We start from the raw sequence: 19,260 nt of genomic DNA, 5'->3' as shown, positions 1-19,260 counted from the left end.
CCTCTTCTGACTCAGAGAATTTTCATTCCTACTTGACCCGCTCACTAACAGTCTCTTTCTTTGACGGACAGGAAACGAAGCCCATCAGCATCTAGGGATACAAACCAAAAATACGACCAAAGGGAGGAGCGGGGTCAGTATGCCCCGGGGGACGGCACCATGCCCAGATCACCGTCCGACTACGGGGATGGGGACCCTCGGCGTGGGGCCCCACGGAGGTACCAAGATGCTGAGGCGGCGCGGGGGGAGTACCGTGGTGGGCGTGGCCGCTGGCGCTCCCAGGAGGACTACCCTCTGGACCAGGACGGGCCCTACCCTCTAGACGGGCCCTACCCTCTAGACGGGCAGCCCAGTGAGTATGAGCTGCAGCGCCAGCGCCAGGAGGAGTACCAGACACGCTACCGCTCCGACCCCAACCTGGCCCGTTACCCCGTCAAGCCCCAGCCCTACGAGGAGCAGATGAGGATGCATGCTGAGGTGGGCCGGGCCAGGCACGAGAGGCGCCACAGTGATGTGTCTCTGGCCTACACGGAGCAGGACGAGCCCCAGGGACCAATCCGCCTGTCCAGACAGCACCTGACCGAGCGCCGGCCGCCCATGGTGGGCCAACGCTCCTACTCCATGGACAGAAACTCCCCCACCCCTGGAGGCCACCACCGGATCTCCAACCACAGCCCCCCCACCCCACACCGCAGCCCCGTGCTGGGGGACAGGTCAGGGGACATGAGGCGGGGGCCAGGGGAGCCAATAGGGTTCAGGGGTCATGATTATCTGGACCCCAGCTCTGCAGTCAGGAAGACCAAGAGGGAGAAGATGGACACCATGTTGAGGAACGACTCTCTGAGCTCTGACCAGTCCGAGTCCATCAGGCCGCCGCCACCAAAGCCCCACAAAACCAAAAAGGGGGGTAAGATGCGGCAAGTGTCCCTGAGCAGCTCGGAGGAGGAACTGGCTACCACGCCGGAGTACACCAGCTGTGAGGACGTGGAGATAGAGAGTGAGTCTGTCAGTGAGAAAGGTAGGAACACACTTCCTCCTGCTCTCTCTCTTTCAACTCTCATGCTGTACACTAGGGGGCAATCTGAAAAGGCAACCTATTCCCTATAGTGCACTACTTTGTAGGGCTCTCTCTTTTACTAGGGGAAAATCTGAAAAGGCAACCCATTCCCTAGATAGTATTGCTCTATATAGGGAATATACTTTTGGCTCTGGCCAAAAATCGTGCACTATATAGGGAATAGACTGTCATTTGGGAAGCACTGTGTTATGTCAGGGATAGTCAAATCACCTTTGCATTATTCATTGGGAAGTGTATTCAGTGTCACTGTCAGCTCATGTTGAACATGTTTATTGACTAATTACCACTGTTCCATATTCAGTGAGTTAGTGGTACGACAGTAGTCTGCTAGCTCCATATGTTCAGTACAGAGGACTGAGTGCCATTGATGAGTAAAGAGCACCATACCATCACAACTCTCTTCTCAGTTGCCCTTAATTAAAGGAAAGAAACTACAACGTTTATCCATGAAAACAATACCAGATGTTCTGTATATGTTCTGTATTGTCAGGCTTGCATAACTAAAGTGACTATCTGATTTTGGTTTTAGGGAGCGCAGTCAGTGTAAGTGAATACATGTGTTTTAATGTAGGCCTCGTGGTCTCATTTATAATAAATAATATGATATGTAGATTATGATAGGAATTTGATCTTATTAATGAGCCGTCGCTTAAAAACTAACCTTTTATTTTCTCACGGTCTATGGTCTGTCTGTGTCTTTGTTACGTGATCTGACCTGTTTTGTGTGTGTGTGTGTGTATGTGTCAATTCTATTCTACACTGTTCAGCAACTGTGTGGAGGGAGCTTATTATGTCGACAGGGCATAATAAATGGCATGTAAATGTCTATGCAAGAGTGTGTGTGTGTGTGTGTGTGTGTTGGGCTGCTGCTCTAGATACCTTATCCTGTCTCTGTCCTCCTGTAGCACACATTGCAGGGCCTGTCTGTGGGTTAGTCTGTGATGCTGCTTTTGAACGGCCTCTGGCTGAACAATGTCATCAGTCGTGCATATTAATTAATGAATGTACGGCAAATGCAATTAAAAGTGGTATAATAATTAGGGTTTCTCCCTGTAGGATTCTAGCATTGCAAGCCGCGTGATCTTCCACGCTAACATGAAAGGTTCCTTGCACTGATAAGCTCGCGAGATCAGGCTACTTGTGAGGCCAGTAGGATTCCCCCTGCACGACAACTCAACTCTGTTGGATCAGCCAGGGAGGACAGGATGGGATTGGAGTAGACAGTGGAGTCGAGTCGTGAGCTGGGTTGGGCTGAGTGGAAGTTTGGAGATCAAATGGTTTTTGAATGGCTTACTTCTAGCTCCTAGTCCCTAACTCCTAGTCCCTAACGCTTAGCCCCTAACTCCTAGTCCCTAGCTACTAGCCCCCTCTCCTCTAGATGCAGGCAGATAGTTGTTATGAATTATACATTCATCTCATACTACTGTAGCACAATGCTTCTGAACGATCGAACCACCCTCGCCCTCTGGTGATAACGTTAAGGACACTAACAAAGTCCCAGATAGAGAGAGAGATTAGGCCTGGGCCGGCGGAGGAGCGGTCACCGTGCTGAAAGTAGGCTGGCTTTGTGGTTTCCATATTAGTCCTTTAAAAAGGCAGACCGCTTCTAAAGGCGTTTCCAAGTGTTTGTAGAGATGTTTCTGAAGAGTGACCTATATAGATTCCCCTCTAAAGCAGACTGTATGGCACATCTACACTCACGGGTTACTTCCCTGTGTGCTGTCTCTGTCTCCTTTGGATGACTGTGAAGGACTGACTGATGTGAGTTAGTCCCTCTACACGGTCCCTTTCACATAGCTTGAAAGTGAAACAGGCATAGTTATTATTTGTATTTGTATTTATGATGGATCCCCGTTTGCTGCTATCAGATATAAAGCTGCAAAAATTGAAATGTACAGTGCATTCGGAAAGTATTCAGACCCCTTCCCCTTTTCCACATTTTCATGTTACAGCCTTATTCCAAAATGTATTAAGTAAATCTTTTTCCTCCTCAATCTACATACAATACCCCAGAATGACAAAGTGAAAACTGTTTTTTATTTATTTATGTAAATGTATTAAAAATTAAAAACAGATACCTTATTTATGTATGTATTCAGACCCTTTGCTATGAGACTTGTAATTGAGCTCAGGTGCATCCTGTTTCCATTGATCATCATTGAGATGTTTCTACAACTCGATTGGAGTCCACCTATGGAAAATGTAATTGATTGGACATGATTTGGAAAGGTACACACCTGTCTATATATGGTCCCAGAGTTGGCAGTGCATGTCAGAGCAAAAACCAAGCCATGAGGTCGTAGAGCTCTAAGACAGGATTGTGTCATAGCACAGGTCTAGGGAAGGGTACCAAACATTTCTGCTGCACTGAAGGTCCCCAAGAACACAGTGGCCTCCATCATTCTTAAATGGAAGAAGTTTGGAACCACCAAGACTCTTCCTATAGCTGGCCAACCGGCCAAACTGAGGAATCGGCGGAGAAGGGCCTTGGTCAGGGAGGTGACCAAGAACCCGATGGTCACCGCAGACAGAGCTCCAGAGTTCCTCTGTGGAGATGGGAGAACCTTCCAGAAGGTCAACCATCTCTGCAGCACTCCCCCAATCAGTCCTTTATGGGCGGCAGGTAGCCTTGTGGTTAGAGAGTTGGACTAGTAACTGAAATATTGCAAGATCAAATCCCCGAGCTGACAAGGTCGTTCTGCCCCTGAACAAGGCAGTTAACCCACTGTTCCTAGGCCGTCATTGAAAATAAGAATTTGTTCTTAACTGACTTGCCTAGTTCAATAAAGGTCAAATAACAAAATTGAAATGGGAGAGTGGCCAGACTAAAGCCACTCCTCAGTAAAAGGCACATGACTTGGAGTTTGCCAAAATGCACCTAAAGGACTCTCAGACAATGAGAAACAAGATTCTCTGGTCTGATGAAACCAAGATTGAACTCTTTGACCTGAATACCAAGTGTCACTCCTGGAAGAAACCTGGCCCCATCCCTACGGTGAAACATGGTGGTGGCAGCATCATGCTGTGGGGAAGTTTTTCAGCGGCAAGGACTGGGAGACTAGTCAAGATCGAGGGAAAGATGAATGGAGCAAAGTATAGAAGAGAGATCCTTGATAAAAAACCTGCTACAGAGCACTCAGAACCTCAGACTGGGCGAAGGTTCACCTTCCAACAAGACAACAACCCTAAACACACAGCCAAGACAACGCAGGAGTGGTTTCGGGACAAGTCTGTGAATGTCCTTGAGTGTCCCAGCCAGAGCCCGGACTTGAACCCAATCGAACATCTATGGAGAGACCTGAAAATAGCTGTGCAGCGATGCTCCCCATCCAACCTGACAGAGCTTGAGAGGAACTGCAGAGAAGAATGGGAGAAACTCCCCAAATACAGGTGTGCCAAGCTTTTAGTGTCATACCCAAGAAGACTCGAGGCTGTAATCGCTGCCAAAGGTTCTTCAACAAAGTACTGAGGAAAGGTTCTGAATACTTATGTAAATGTGATATTTCAGTTTTTTTATTTGTAAACATTTCGAGAAAACTGTTTTTGTTCTGTCATTATGGGGTATTGTGTGTAGATTGATGATGGGAAAAAAACGATTTAATCCATTTTAGAATAAGGCTGTAACAAAATTTGGAAAAATTCAAGGGGTCTGAATATTTTCCGAATGCACTGTATGTTGTTCTTGAAGAAAAGCTAAACATTAGGATCCTCCACTAAATAGTCAGGTCGACGTTTATTGTCATGTGTCTTGCCCTGGAGGTAGAATTCAGCGGTTTACGCTTGATAGGCCAACTGCTAAGTCAAAATGGGCTGTATTGTAATCATTCATGAAATCAGAAATTCGCATTTTGGTCTTAATTGAAGGTTAGTGTTATGTGTTAGCGTTAGGTTTAAAATCAAATTTGAGGACTTTGTGGCTGTGCCAGCTAGTGACCACTCTGCAGAGCTGCCTCCTGGGCAAGACTCATGACAATAAATGCCAACCTGCACTAAATGGTTGGCAAATATCAACATGAATCAACCTAATTTTGTCGGTTTCCCTTCAACACTATAGGATAGGATTCTTTACAGGATAGGAATTATATTGTAAGACATCTGTAAGGGTTTAAGGCCTGTATTTCAGATTTCCACTACTCCTACAGACAACTACTGTACATGCTAAATCGCAACACAGACTCTTCCCTGTCCTCTAGCCTTCCCACATATTTGTTACAACAGGACAATGGTTATAGACAAAGAGTCATTTTTCGGAACTAAATGCTCCCCTTGACACACACACGTACACACACACACACATTGAATTAAACCCCTTTTTTGTACAGAATTAACATCCAAAGCTATCCTTAAGATGTTGGGCCACTTGACTTACTCCACGCAGGCCCACAGTCGTCATAATTGCAAATAGATTTGGTCAAATCTGTAATTATGGGAGCTTTTACCTTGGCGGTGTCAAAAACAGGAAAGACGGATGAGGAGGAGAGGGAGGAGAAAACAACAGAGAAGAGGAAAGGAGAAAAGAGGACAGGGGAGGAGGGGAGGAACACAGAGCTGCTTCGCAGGTGGAGAGGAGGAGGAGGAGGACGAGGAGAATCCAGGCAGTCAAGATTCACCAGTCCCTGTGTTATGTAACTTTCTTCCTCACACAGGGAGAGAAGTAGCACATGGCTAGGTTAGCACAGACTGGCTCCATTATTGATGCTGTGGGATGGAGGGGGCTTTCCAAGGTTTCACACAGACCAACAGACCGCAGATAGATGAAGAAATCCCCACATTGTATTGTGAAGGTCATGTTAAGGATCACATTCGTGGTGGGGTCACAGAGTAGTTTGAATGTGGACTGCTGAGGCGAAGGGAGGGGAGCTTCTGAGGAATAGGATGTAAGGTTTTGTATTTTGGAGGTAATGGGTTATATACTGTCTGTCATTAAAACACCTTAGTAAGCAAGCACTCAATGATTAGCAATAGGAATGGCGTTTGGCCAGCATAATTTTCCCTTCACCCAGTCAGTCCAGTGTGATGTTGAGGGACGAGCCGTAACCAGATAAGCAGAACATACATTCTAATAGCTTGGGCGGAAGGGAAAAAGCTGAGGAAAAAAGTAAAGAGGTCAGAAAGCACCTTCTGTCCGTCTGTGGCCAGTCAGCAGCACTATGGTCTGCTCTGCTATGTAGTGCACTCCGTGAGCTGCTTGAATGGCCTGGCCTGGAAGGGCTCTGCTATGTAATGCACTCCGTGAGCTGCTTGACTGGCCTGGCCTGGAAGGGCTCTGCTATGTAGTGCACTGCGTGAGCTGCTTGACTGGCCTGGCCTGGAAAGGCTCTCCTATGTAGTGCACTCCGTGAGCTGCTTGACTGGCCTGGCCTGGAAGGGCTCTGCTATGTAGTGTACTCTGTGAGCTGCTTGACTGGCCTGGCCTGGAAGGGCTCTGCTATGTAGTGTACTCCGTGAGCTGCTTGACTGGCCTGGCCTGGAAGGGAGGGAGGGAGGCCGAGATGGGTGAGGTGAATAGATGGGTGTGTTATGGCAGGTTAAACACACCTCGTGCCATGCTCTTTGACCCTGGGCTTTCTGGGGGTCTGGGAGGGAGGTGAGGGAAGGAGTGATGGAGAGAGAGAGGGAGGAGTTGCCATCAGTAATGGCCTGAGTTCCTGGCTGCTCCTGGCTGGCCCGTCGGTAGTGAGGCTGGGAGACTGATTTAGTGTGACGTCCCTCTCCCTCTGTTTTCCTCCCTATTGATCTCCTGACATGCCGCCTCATGATAGTGCAGGCAGGACAGAAACGAGAAAAGATGAGAGGAGACAGACAGAGAGACAGACAGACAGACAGACAGACAGACAGACAGACAGACAGACAGACAGACAGACAGACAGACAGACAGGGAAGGATAGGGGGAGAGAGAGAAAGAGAAAGAGAAAGAGAGGGAGAGAAAGAAGGAGAGTGATGAGAGAGAGAGATTCTCATTACAGCTCTATCTCTGGTCAGGTTCTGTTGAGTAAAGGGCATTCTTCTGTTCAATGCCAGACAAATAAATAAATAATGTTATAGTGTGCGTTTCTACATTGTAAAACAGTACATTGACTATATTTTTTTAATTACAAACAAAAAAACAAATGTCCTAAAAAATAATTGATTCTGTAGCTCTTTAACCTGCTACACCTTGGATGTTTTTGGACAATCTGCTTTCACCGACACAAACCACAAGGCTAATCTGCTCCCTTTACCTCACAGCATGGATACTATGTTTAAACATAGACAATGTTTCACCTCTCTGTCTCTCTCTGTCTGTCTCTCTGTCTCTTTCGGCTCTCGCCCCCCAAATTGTAGTAAAAACAGCATCAATAATTAATGATCCAATTAATAGTTTACACTGGTTTCTATTGAGTTGTCAAAGTGATGGAGAGCCTGCTGGCAATGAACTCTTTCTCCACTGTCTCCTCCCCACGTTGTGCTGCTGCCGGAACCCTGAATCAGCACTTTGGTGGTGGGCCTCAGCGCCTGCTGCGCCGGGCCCGAGTGAAACCAACTGGCGGGGGGGGGAGACGAGACGACTGCTGAAGCTCACAATTTATGTCCATGATGAGTCTCCTGTTGTTTGAAGCACCCTCAGCTGGGTTTTTACCGGGCCTCACCAGGGCCACACCTGGGATCAGGGCCCAATTGTGGTTGGCACTGTTAGTTAAACAGGAGGAAGAGAGAGGCAACAGAGGGAGGCCACATTCTCTAGACTGGGACAACAGTAGCCTAGCCCAGCCCCGATCTGAGGGGCGTGGCAGTGGCGGTGGATGGTGTGTGAATGTGTGTGAAAACCTTCAGATGAGCTGGAGAGAGAATGACTGCGGTTCCAGGGACTCACTCTTAGTTTAACACACTGCTTCGGTTCTGTGTCTATGTGATTTCAACATGTCGATTGGGTTTCAACATGTCTGTGGGATTTCAACATGTCTGTGGGATTTCAACATGTCTATATCAGGATAAGGTAAGACCCAGATGCAGACCGTGTCGAAGTAACAATATTTATTACAGCAACAGAGGCAAATGTACAGGACGGCAGGCAGGCTCAGGGGCAGGCAGAGTGGTCGGGCAAGCGGGTTCAGGGTAAGGACAGGCAAGGGTCAAAAACCAGGAGGGCGAGAAAAAGAGAGGCTGGGAAAAGACAGGAGCTGACAGGACGAACGCTGGTAAGCTTGACAAACCAGAGGAAATGGCAATAGACAAACAGAGAACACAGGTATAATTACACAGGGGATAATGGGGAAGATGGGTGACACCTGGAGGGGGGGTAGACACAATCACAAAGACAGGTGAAACAGATCACGGTGTGACAGTCTATGGGATTTAAACATGTCTATGGGATTTAAACATGTCTATGCGATTTAAACATGTCTATGCGATTTAAACATGTCTATGGGACTTAAACATGTCTATGGGATTTAAACATGTCTATGGGATTTAAACATGTCTATGGGATTTAAACATGTCTATGCGATTTAAACATGTCTATTGTGATTTAAACATGTCTATGGAATTTAAACATGTCTATGGGATTTAAACATGTCTATGCGATTTAAACATGTCTATTGTGATTTAAACATGTCTATGGAATTTAAACATGTCTATGGGATTTAAACATGTCTATGCGATTTAAACATGTCTATGGGATTTAAACATGTCTATGGAATTTAAACATGTCTATGGGATTTAAACATGTCTATGCGATTTAAACATGTCTATGGGATTTAAACATGTCTATGCAATTGAATCATCTGTGACTGTTAGAATTGCAAGCCGTAAGCTGTTTGGGGCTATCATGGACACAATAGCAAAGTCATTTGGTTGCAGCAGCTGAGACAAAGAGAGGCAGGGAGAGGAAAGGCAGCGATGCTAAAGTGTGTTTATGGCGACTGGCAGCAACAACAGCTCAGTGTGTGTGTGTGTGTGTGTGTGTGTGTGTGTGGCAGGGAGGGTAATCAGTGTTGAGTGTTGTCAGCTGTTGGTTCCAGCGGGTCACGGAGGGCACAGCCCATCTGGGGACTTCCATAATGTTTTATCACTGGGCATAACTGTACACAGTAAGTGGTTTTAGTACCCACAGGGACGGGTGAAGGGATGGAGGGCTTGTGATAGGACCAGGGGAGGGGTGAAGGGATGGAGGGCTTGTGATAGGACCAGGGGAGGGGTGAAGGTATAGAGGGCTTGTGATAGGACCAGGGGAGGGGTGAAGAGATGGAGGGCTTGTGATAGGACCAGGGGAGGGGTGAAGGGATGGAGGGCTTGTGATAGGAGCAGGGGAGAGGTGAAGGGATGGAGGGCTTGTGATAGGACCAGAGGAGGGGTGAAGGGATGGAGGGCTTGTGATAGGACCAGGGGAGAGGTGGAGGGATGGAGGGCTTGTGATAGGTCCCGGGGAGGGGTGGAGGGATGGTGATAAGAGGAGGATGGCTGATTGTTTTGGAGAGGACCTGACCTTGCTCTGCCTTGCAGTGTCTCGGCCAGCCTTGAAAGATTTTCATGAATATTAATGTAGAAATGATTTACTGTTTACTCAACTTCCAAAGACGTGATCCTCAACACTCTTGATAGCAACCCTAGAGTAAAGCTACAGAGCAGGCTATACATTTAGAGAGATATTGAGAGAACATCTGATCTCCCTTCCTACCCAAACCTAACAACATTTGCAGCATAAAGCTATTTTTATATTCTTCCAACTGAATTCCCTGACTTCTCCCAGATTGAGTTATGTATTCACCAGGCTAACTGCTTTATGGAGACCTGTCCTTTATAGCTCCATTAGATTATTCTCTTTTCACAGGAAGTGATGCGAAGGAAATGATGCGTGCAGCTTTGGGTTGCAAAAATGCACTGGTTCTATTTAACCTTACCTGTTCCCTGCAGACGTATTGGCACACTGTGCAGTGTGTACTACAGTAAAATCAATCTAGTTGTTTCAGCTAATTATTCTTAAGTAACTGGTTCCACAGCCTATTTTTGGTTTACTCAACTTTTCGGTCCAAGTGTTACCTGAACAACAATTTTGTGCATTTTACCTAAAATAAAGGCTGTGTAACTAGTTACACACAAACACAGCGTTTTCAACACAGGGTTTAAACACTGTTTCCCATCCTTGTTCAATGAACCATAAACAATGAATGAACATGCACCTGTGGAACGGTCGTTAAGACACTAACAGCTTACAGACGGTATGCAATTAAGGTCACAGTTATGAACACTTAGGACACTAAAGAGGCCTTTCTACTGACTGAAAAACACCAGAAGATAGATGCCCAGGGTCCCTGCTTTTAGGCATGCTGCAAGGAGGCATGAGGACTGCAGATGTGGCCAGGGCAATAAATTGCAATGTCCGCACTGTGAGACGCCTAAGACAGGGAGACAGGACAGAGAGCTGATTGTCCTTGCAGAGGCAGACCACGAGTAACAACACCTGCACAGGATCGGTACATCCGAACATCACACCTGCGGGAAAGGTACAGGATGGCAGCAACAACTGCCTGAGTTACACCAGGAAGGCACAATGGTCCATAGTGACAAAATGGGCGACCAAGTGGCTGGCCATACCTCATACTTCATCGCTGTATGCTTTTAATATGAATCATTTCATGATGCCGAATTTGTCTTATTGGGTTGTAAAATTAGTGGCCTATGGAAGCTAATAGTACTTCTAAATAGGAGTGTTTATCAAGAATGTTTAATGTGTTGATATATCTTTCGTTGGCTGAGAGAGATAGACGGAGAGCGAGACAGACACGAATATCTTATGTTAACTTCAAAGAAAGAACACTTCAAAATGACCCCTCCTCTCGACAGGCCTCCTCAGCGCTCCGTACCTCTCCTTCTGTCAGGGACGACTTCCATCCCGCCTTCAACATTCACTACTTCTCACTCTTTTAGTTACCATCATCAACCAGAGGAAACGCTGCTGAAGTCTATAACAACATGATGTCGTTCTAGAAAGCAGGTCCAGAAGTCATGTTGGATCTAAAGATGATGATCTCTCTATCAGGAGAGCGATGGGTTGAGGATGGATGGAGGAGAGAGAGAAGTGGAGGACCGAGGAAGAGAAGAGCGAGAGAGAGAGAGAGAGATGGGCGTTTACAGGGGCTAGTTCTTGGTTTGTCTGAGCAAGCCAGTCTCCATCGATCCCCCTGACCCACATCAGACAGGTTACAGACAGACAGACTGACTGAGCCTTATTGGAAAAAGTGCACACACAGAGAACAGACACAGAGAAAAAGATGAACTCTCTCCATGACTGCTGAAGTCCCTGCCTGGCCTGCTGGGCTGAGGGAATATGTCTCTCTCTCACACACCCAGACCCAGGCTGGTAAGATAGTAGGATGCATGGACGCTATCTTCATTTGAACAATGTGAATTTCTGTCTGTCGAATGCTTTAAAGTTACGACTGCAGAGAGTTACAACGGTATCTTTGGCTAGTTTGCTTCAATAGAATGTCTTGGAAAAGAGGTTTGACTGGCAACATGAGTGAATGATTTATAAGAGTGTTGGGCCTGGTTTGGTCTTGTAACCAATGAGAATTGTTCCAAGACTAAACGCAACCTAAATGTTCTGTGCTTGTGTTGTCTGAACGTGTGTTCATAGTAGTCATGGTCATGTACTCTGTGCCATCGCAGTATTGACTTAAGGGAGGCCCATCTACTGTGTGTGGACTGTATGTTTCTACTCTCTTCACAGGAGCTATTGTTGTTCACCTGTGAGTGTGTGTGTGCGTCAGCACTGTATGTTGGGGTTCTGTGGTCCTCACCTTTCCCTCTCACTGTCTTCTCTTGTGTGTGTGTGTGTGTGTGTGTGTGTGTGTGTGTGTGTGTGTGTGTGTGTGTGGCTCCCACAGGAGATTTGGATGGCCACTGGTTGGACCATGCTTCATGGCATAGCAGCGAGGCCTCCCCAATGTCTTTGGTGAGACATGCGGAGCCCTGCCCCTAACCCCCCTCCTCCTCCCCTTTCCTCCCCCTCTCAGAGTCCTTTGTCATTTCATGTTTGCTTTGTTTTATTTACACCTCCGCATGGGTTTTCTTCTTTCTTTCTGTTTTTTATCCCACACCTGTAGGGGACAGTCAAAGGGGGAAAAGAAAAACTATTGAGCAGGCATTTTTGTCCGACTCAACACACAACACCTTATCTGAGAGGCAAAAGAAAATGGTTCGCTTTGGGGGCCACTCATTGGAAGAGGACGCAGAATGGTGCGAACCCCAGGTTAAAGACTCTGGCGTTGACACATGCAGTAGCACTACCCTAAACGAGGACAATCAGCATAGCCATAGTGAGAAGGTACTGGAGACTATGTAGCCAAAAGATCTGCATTTTATTCTTTTTTTCTTTATTTTTCTTTACCTACCTCCTCCGGTCTTTATCTGTCACTAATTGTTAAATAGTAGACATGTTTATTCTTTTTTAAATTTGAATTGATTGATTTTCCTTTGAACTTCGTCTTTATTATTATCCCGGGGACTTGATCAGATTGATTTCATTTCGACAGCAGCTTGCTGGGTGTTGCTGAAATAGGAGATGGGGAACCCCTCTTTATTGTTCTGCTGTTTGCTCTCTGGCAGCATAAAGATCCATAAAACACAACTCTCTTTTTGTCATGGCACACAGCAATGTCCACTCCTCTAGTTGCATGTTGCTAGTTGCTCTCAGTCTGTTTTGTTATTGTTACTGTAGCGGCCATCTTAGTAACATTACAGTAGGGTAACGACACCTACCTCTCACAGACACAGGCCTTTAGTCCAGTCCCTCACTGGAATGACCCCTCCTCTCCCAACATACACTACCTAGTCAAGTCATTATCCCCCCTAGATCTCCACTCAGTGTAATACCAAAACTAAACCAAGCACTTATAACAGGGACGATTGGATTTGTTTTGCACAGACAAAGTTCTGTTTTTCTTTTTTTCCCTTCCACTGTCATGTTTGTTGTGATTTCATATCTTTTTTGTCTCTCTTCATCTTTGCCTTAATCATCACCCTGTGCTATTCTTTTGGGAGTTTCATCCATAAATCCTACTTCAGTTCATCTCTTTTTTTGTTTTTTTGTTGCATAATTACATTTTTCTTCATCTGCTTCTACCTGCTCCATTGTGGAGGAGTAGTGCTGTGTGTAGCAGGGCAGAGAGAGGTGGAGTGCTGTGTGTAGCAGGGCAGAGAGTGGTGGACTGCAGTCTTAACCTCCCTCTGCCTTCAGCTAAGGCCTCCCTCACAGACCACCAGACAAAATCTACACTCATCCAAACTCAACTGGATTTGATGCCAATGTGGCTGAGTTTTAAGTGAGATGTTCTAGATACAGTGCAGGTTTTCTCAGATGGTTTGTGTGGAGCCTCTGCTCTGCGGTGACTAGGAAGGCGTGATGGTTTGCCTATTTTACCCTGCATGGGGTGCTGAATGCTCTCTACCTCTTTCCTGTTGGCAGGATCACACACGCCCTGGCATTGGATGTGCAAAATGTTTAATTTTCATTGTGTGATACATTTATCATAACATACCTAGAAAAATGTGAATTGAATCGTTTTAGTGAAAATAGTACCTCAAATCAAATTGAAGTACTTCCATGAAGTATGTTTATGGACATAGTTAATCACTGCTTAAAATGTGGGCTGTGTTATTGTACATATTGTTTTAACATTTTGCCTTCAACTACAGTACAGTACACAGTAACTGTGATGCAGTAGATACAATCATTTTTTTTGATTTTGGTTATCTAATTGATTTTGATGAACTTGTATTATCTAATTGTGACAATCCGGCTAATCCCAAAAGAAAAAACAAGGTTATATTATCTGAAATGGAAAGGATAGAGACAGAGCTATAATCACCAGATTAGATAACTAAACCAGAGCTTGTGTGATCATTCATTAAGTCAAATGAAGTGATACCCCCCCCCACCTCACCCCCCACCCTTCACATGATACACACTTTTCTGAAGAAGTCTTTTTTGAAGTGAATCTGGTGTGGATGAGTTGTAAAACACAAGGTGTGTTGTTGCTGTGTGTGTTCCTATAGCATCCAGTGACATGGCAGCCCTCCAAAGATGGGGAGCGCCTAATAGGGCGGATTCTGCTCAACAAGCGGATGAAGGATGGAAGTGTACCTCGAGACTCAGGAGCACTGCTGGGACTGAAGGTGAGTCTGCCCCGTCTGTCTGACCTTTCTGTCTGGACTTCTGTCTATCTACTGGGACCAGTCTGACCTGATGGTCAGAGGTTGTTTATTAATTCAGCTGTCCATCACTATTCAAAGGTTGCTTCCCAAATGGTATCCTACTCCGTATGTAGAGGGAATGTGTTGCCGTTTGGGCCTCGCTAAAGAGTATACACAGCGGACATATGTCTTATTGACATAATGTTCTGGTTGTAAACTGGTTTTGTGGTTGAGGAAAAAGACGTTGCTGAAAAGACATGAACAAACCATCCTTATCAACATCTAGTACAACCTGATCATAACATCATAATGGAGTCCTTACTACCAGGTATTCAGGGCTCAAAAGGCCCGTACTGAAGATCATCTAAACATTTTGGAATGATATTTTTGAATTGTATATTATGAGTGGACACTACACCTTGGTATCAGAACAAAATAAGAACGCTCAAATTCTTCACCACAATAAGCAATGTTTTCATATTATTTGTAGAAACTATGTTGTGGCTATTTCTATCTGCATATACATTTTGAAGTGATATGTGTGGGTGCCTTGCCTAATTATGAATGACATAATTGTATTATTCATGATTTAATATTAATTAGGCGGCAAATTATTTCCTTGAATTAATATTAATGAGCTGTGTCTTGATATCAAATTCTTTATGTTCATGACTGTGTTCCAAATGGCACCCTATTCCCTATATAGTGTGCTACTTTTAACCAGGGACCTGGTAGTAGTGCACTATATAAGGAGTAGTGTACCATTTAGGACTCAGTCTCTAAACTACCAGATGCCGTGAGAGCGTACTATGCAGTGTGGTTATGTAGAAAAGCCTTTTTGAAATGTTCAGTCAGAGACAATGACCCTTTACTGTAGATAGGGAGATCACATCTGAAACATTGGGATTGTACAGCTTATTCCCCATTATGTACAGTACAGTAACTAGGCTACTAAACATATGTCCCATATTTACAGTATATCATGATTAAATGGGTAGATTTTCTGAATTAAAATATCTTAGGTTTTCTTAACTCTTCCTAATGCATTCATTTGAATGATCTGTGCGGCTTGGGCTGGTTTAAGATCTGAGCACACACAGCTAGCCAAAGCACAGTGAGGGGCTAGCACAGTGAGGGGCTAGCACAGTGAGGGGCTAGCACAGTGAGGGCCATCAGGAGAGAAAAGGAAAGTGGCAAGATGGGAAAATCATTAATGATTGAATGAGCTTCCTGAATTGGTATGTTTGTGTCTAGTCAGTGCCTCTTTGTGCTGTACGGTACGCTATGTATTTCTCCTCGCTCAGCAGCAAGCAGTGACCAGCCAGTCTGTTTGTCTCTCTCTTTTTTTAACTATCTCTATCTATCCATCTCTCACTCTCTGTCCCTTTCCCTTTCCCGCTCTCTCTCGCCCGGCTGTTACATAAAGCCATTTCATTTAGGAGTCTTCCCTAAGCTCCTTTGTATGTTGGCATTCAACTGCCATTAAGAGGGGATTTTATTTGTCTGATGCCTGTGGAGGGAGAGCGGTTCAGGGGCTTACAGAGTAGAGCAGAGCTGGGCTGCTTGGCCTGCTATAGGCCCCCCAGGCCTCAAGTGTTCCAGCACAATGGAGAGAGAGGTGGCCCCAGGGTTCCAACACAACACACAGGGACATTCAACATTATGAAAAGAGATGTACATTTTGACTAAACACGTATATATTTTCTCTATTAAAGAACAGCACCCTATGGGCAGAATGATGCTATGTGGCTACATATGCAATTAGAATTAGGCCTAGATCTGCAGGTTGTATTTTACCATGTGCGAATTCAATTCACACATGGATTTTCAAACATGGTCAATAAATATGTTTCTATGAAACAAAGTGATCAGTGAATCCATATTCCTTCCCTGCCAGGCTGCTTACACCATACCGAGGGTGAGATTATATTACAGTATAATACTATATACTACTACTATACATGTTGATGTGTGTTGCTTCCCTCATAGGTGGTGGGTGGAAAGATGACAGAATCTGGTAGACTTTGTGCTTTCATCACTAAAGTGAGGAAAGGAAGTCTAGCGGATACTGTTGGACACCTCAGACCAGGTACCTACTGATCTGATTTTATACTCTACATCCCTTACCATGTTTAGAACTACACTTATTATGTGTAGAACTACATTTACCATGCATAGAACATCACTTGCTATGTTTAGAACTACATTAGCCATGTTTAGAACTTCACTTGCTATGTTTAGAACTACATTAGCCATGTTTAGAACTACACTTACCATGCTTAGAACTACGCTTACTACCTTTAGAACTACACATACTATGCTTAGAACTACATTTACCACATTTAGAACTGCACGTACTGTTTTGAACTGCATTTACCATGTTTAGAACTACATTTACCATGTTTAGAACTACATTTATCATGTTTAGAAGTACACTTACTGTGTTTAGAACTGCATTTACCATGTGTAGAAGTACACTTACTGTGTTTAGAACGACACTTTTTCAAGCACGCTGAAGATTGTCAATACATTTCTTATGTACACAGCACTGTAGATTTAATAAGCTACTTCAGTGATTCAAGAAACATTTGGATTACTTGGTGAACTGGTGCTGAACTGGGTCAGAACCTTGTTTAAACTTCTGACACCCTTTGCCCTTCATTTAATAGCACTAATTACAACATGTATGAACTAGACAGATGTGCTGTTATTTGTTACCATAAGGGTTGCGACCGAGGCCTATTCAATTATTTATAATATTCCCTTACCAGGACGATTACAATGCTGTACTGTTTGTTTATGTGTGCTGTGTTTTCCACAATACCATTCATATTCTCATTTTCTCCATCATGTGGGCCTGCTCATGTTTATAACTACACGGATCATGTTTTTAACTATATTTATAACTATGCTTCCCATGTACATAAGTGCACCTTGCCAGCTGACATCTTGATGTGTGGATGACTGACAGCATCTCTTGTTTTACAGGCGACCAGGTGCTGGAGTGGAACGGGAGGTTTTTACAAGGAGCCACATTTAAAGAAGTTTACAATATCATTCTAGAATCAAAGCCAGAACCCCAGGTGGAACTGGTGGTCTCTAGGCCTATAGGGTAAGACCTAACAACAGCAACTACACTTATTACTACTGAACCATCAAAACTACAGTGTATTCACATTCATACATTTGTAAAAAAATATGTTTCTGGCAGAGGAGAGAGAAGATGTGAGAAAAGGGGGCTGAGTGTTTTTGAATGTAATTTGTTTTGCTTGTTTATTTAACATATCTGCCTCCCAACCCTCCCTCCCAATATCCCTCCCCTCCATCAGTCCTTCAGTGTGATGACAGTGTCAGAGGCTCATATGGGACTAGCAGTGCGGCACAATGAAATGAACAGTGGCTGCCGCCTCTCTCTCTCTCTCTCTCTCTCTCTCTCTCTCTCTCTCTCTCTCTCTCTCTCTCTCTCTCTCTGTGTGTGTCTCACTACCCACTCTTCCCCCTCTCCTCCACAAACAGCGGGATGCCAATCGTTTTTGAAAGTAGAGATACCCAGAGAAATCAGAAACCCCTTTGCTTTGTCAGTGTCTATATTTGTCCTGCTTTGTATTGCTGAGGGAGGGAGCTGCTGTACAGGAGAATTAAGACTAATGCTCTTCTTAGGACCATTAAAATACAGTGCATTCAGCATTAGCACCAATTGATCCCCTCTTCCTTCCCCATCCCTCCTCCCCCCTCTCTCTCTCCTTTCAGAGATATTCCTCGGATACCAGACAGCACACATGCACAACTGGAATCAAGTAAGTCTGGCTTTTCTTTCATTTCCCAATGATAACTAATTAGCCTGCGTTAATTAATCAACCTTGAAATATCAAGCTAAGGTATTGTCAGGGAGAGGTGATGATATCTAATTTCTATCTCTCTACCCTACTTGCTTTCTTTCTCTCTCTCTCTCCTCCCCCTCCTCTTTCTCTCTCCCTCTTCTTCTCCTTGAAGTATGTTACCAAAATTACAGTGTTTCAGATTTGATCATCTGTCCTGTCTCAGGTTCGAGTTCCTTTGAGTCTCAGAAGATGGATCGCCCCTCTATCTCTGTCACGTCTCCCATGAGCCCCGGGATGCTGCGGGACGCCCCCCAGTACCTGTCAGGACAGCTCTCAGTGAGTACCCTATTACAATACCCACAATACACCCTGGCTCTGTCTGGGCCTACATTACCTGCAGGAAAGGATCATACAGTGTAGATTCACACAGAGGGTTTGAGAACAGATGTTTTCTTTCTCTGCAGTATTCAGGGAGAGTAGCTGGAGCTCTGGAGAGTAGCTGGAGCTCTGGAGAGTAGCTGGAGCTCTGAGAGTTGTTCAGTTAGACCCATCCCAACCCAGCATAGGACCACAGATCATGTTGCCCTGAACCATGTTGCTTATTATCTGATGCCTAATATACTCTTGGGGGAAGTGAGTAAAAGGCTTAACTCTGAAACTCAGGAGGCCAGACGGAAATAGACTAATGCTAACCTCCAGCACTTATTTTAAATAACACTCAGGATATTTAGTTTCTTGGAGAAAAAAACAAAGAGTGTTATGAAATAGTCACAGCTTTTCAATCCCTTTACTTATGATAACACATCTATTTTATATGTGATTATAAATAGCTTGATTTATTTCCTGATATCTTTTTATCAAAAAATATACCAGTCGATATCAGTCAATATATAACAGTCTATCAAGTCCATAGTGTATTTGTTTATCAGAAGAGGTGAGAATGTTTGATAGTTGACTGTGTGTCTGTAAACACTGTACGCCTTTTACTCTTTCTGCTTGTTGTTGTTTTCTTTGGTGAGGAGGGGGAGATCTAATCTGTGCTGCTGCTAGCGTCTCCGCCTGGCTCCTCTCCTCTCCCGTCTGTATGTAACGGGAGCATGGCGGAGCAGAGTGAGAGACAGGGAGAGAAGGAGCACAGAGAGAGGTAGCAGACACACACAGGCCCTCCAGTATTCATAGGCCTACACC

At 44.9% G+C, this 19,260-nt stretch overlaps 1 protein-coding gene across 12 annotated transcripts in view; it reads left to right on the top strand.

Moving 5' to 3' along the window:
* The window catches only part of LOC110485663 (regulating synaptic membrane exocytosis protein 2), a 216,587-nt gene that overhangs the window by 109,628 nt on the left and 87,699 nt on the right, over positions 1 to 19,260 (top strand). For 9 of the 12 annotated variants that reach the window (XM_036944190.1, XM_036944154.1, XM_036944174.1 and 6 more), the window contains 7 exons: positions 72 to 1,018; positions 11,944 to 12,011; positions 14,114 to 14,233; positions 16,241 to 16,340; positions 17,240 to 17,363; positions 18,002 to 18,048; positions 18,296 to 18,408. In XM_036944190.1, the coding sequence (XP_036800085.1) occupies positions 72 to 1,018; positions 11,944 to 12,011; positions 14,114 to 14,233; positions 16,241 to 16,340; positions 17,240 to 17,363; positions 18,002 to 18,048; positions 18,296 to 18,408 (1,519 nt within the window). Of the gene's footprint in view, positions 1 to 71; positions 1,019 to 11,943; positions 12,012 to 12,162; positions 12,384 to 14,113; positions 14,234 to 16,240; positions 16,341 to 17,239; positions 17,364 to 18,001; positions 18,049 to 18,295; positions 18,409 to 19,260 lie in introns of all 12 variants that reach the window. The other 3 variants (XM_036944152.1, XM_036944201.1, XM_036944163.1) reach the window with 2 other exon arrangements.

Source organism: Oncorhynchus mykiss, chromosome 2 (genome assembly GCF_013265735.2).
Source record: "Oncorhynchus mykiss isolate Arlee chromosome 2, USDA_OmykA_1.1, whole genome shotgun sequence".
Lineage (NCBI taxonomy): Eukaryota > Metazoa > Chordata > Actinopteri > Salmoniformes > Salmonidae > Oncorhynchus > Oncorhynchus mykiss.
Note: the sequence above shows the minus strand (reverse complement) of the source record. Positions and strands in the feature narration are given on the sequence as shown.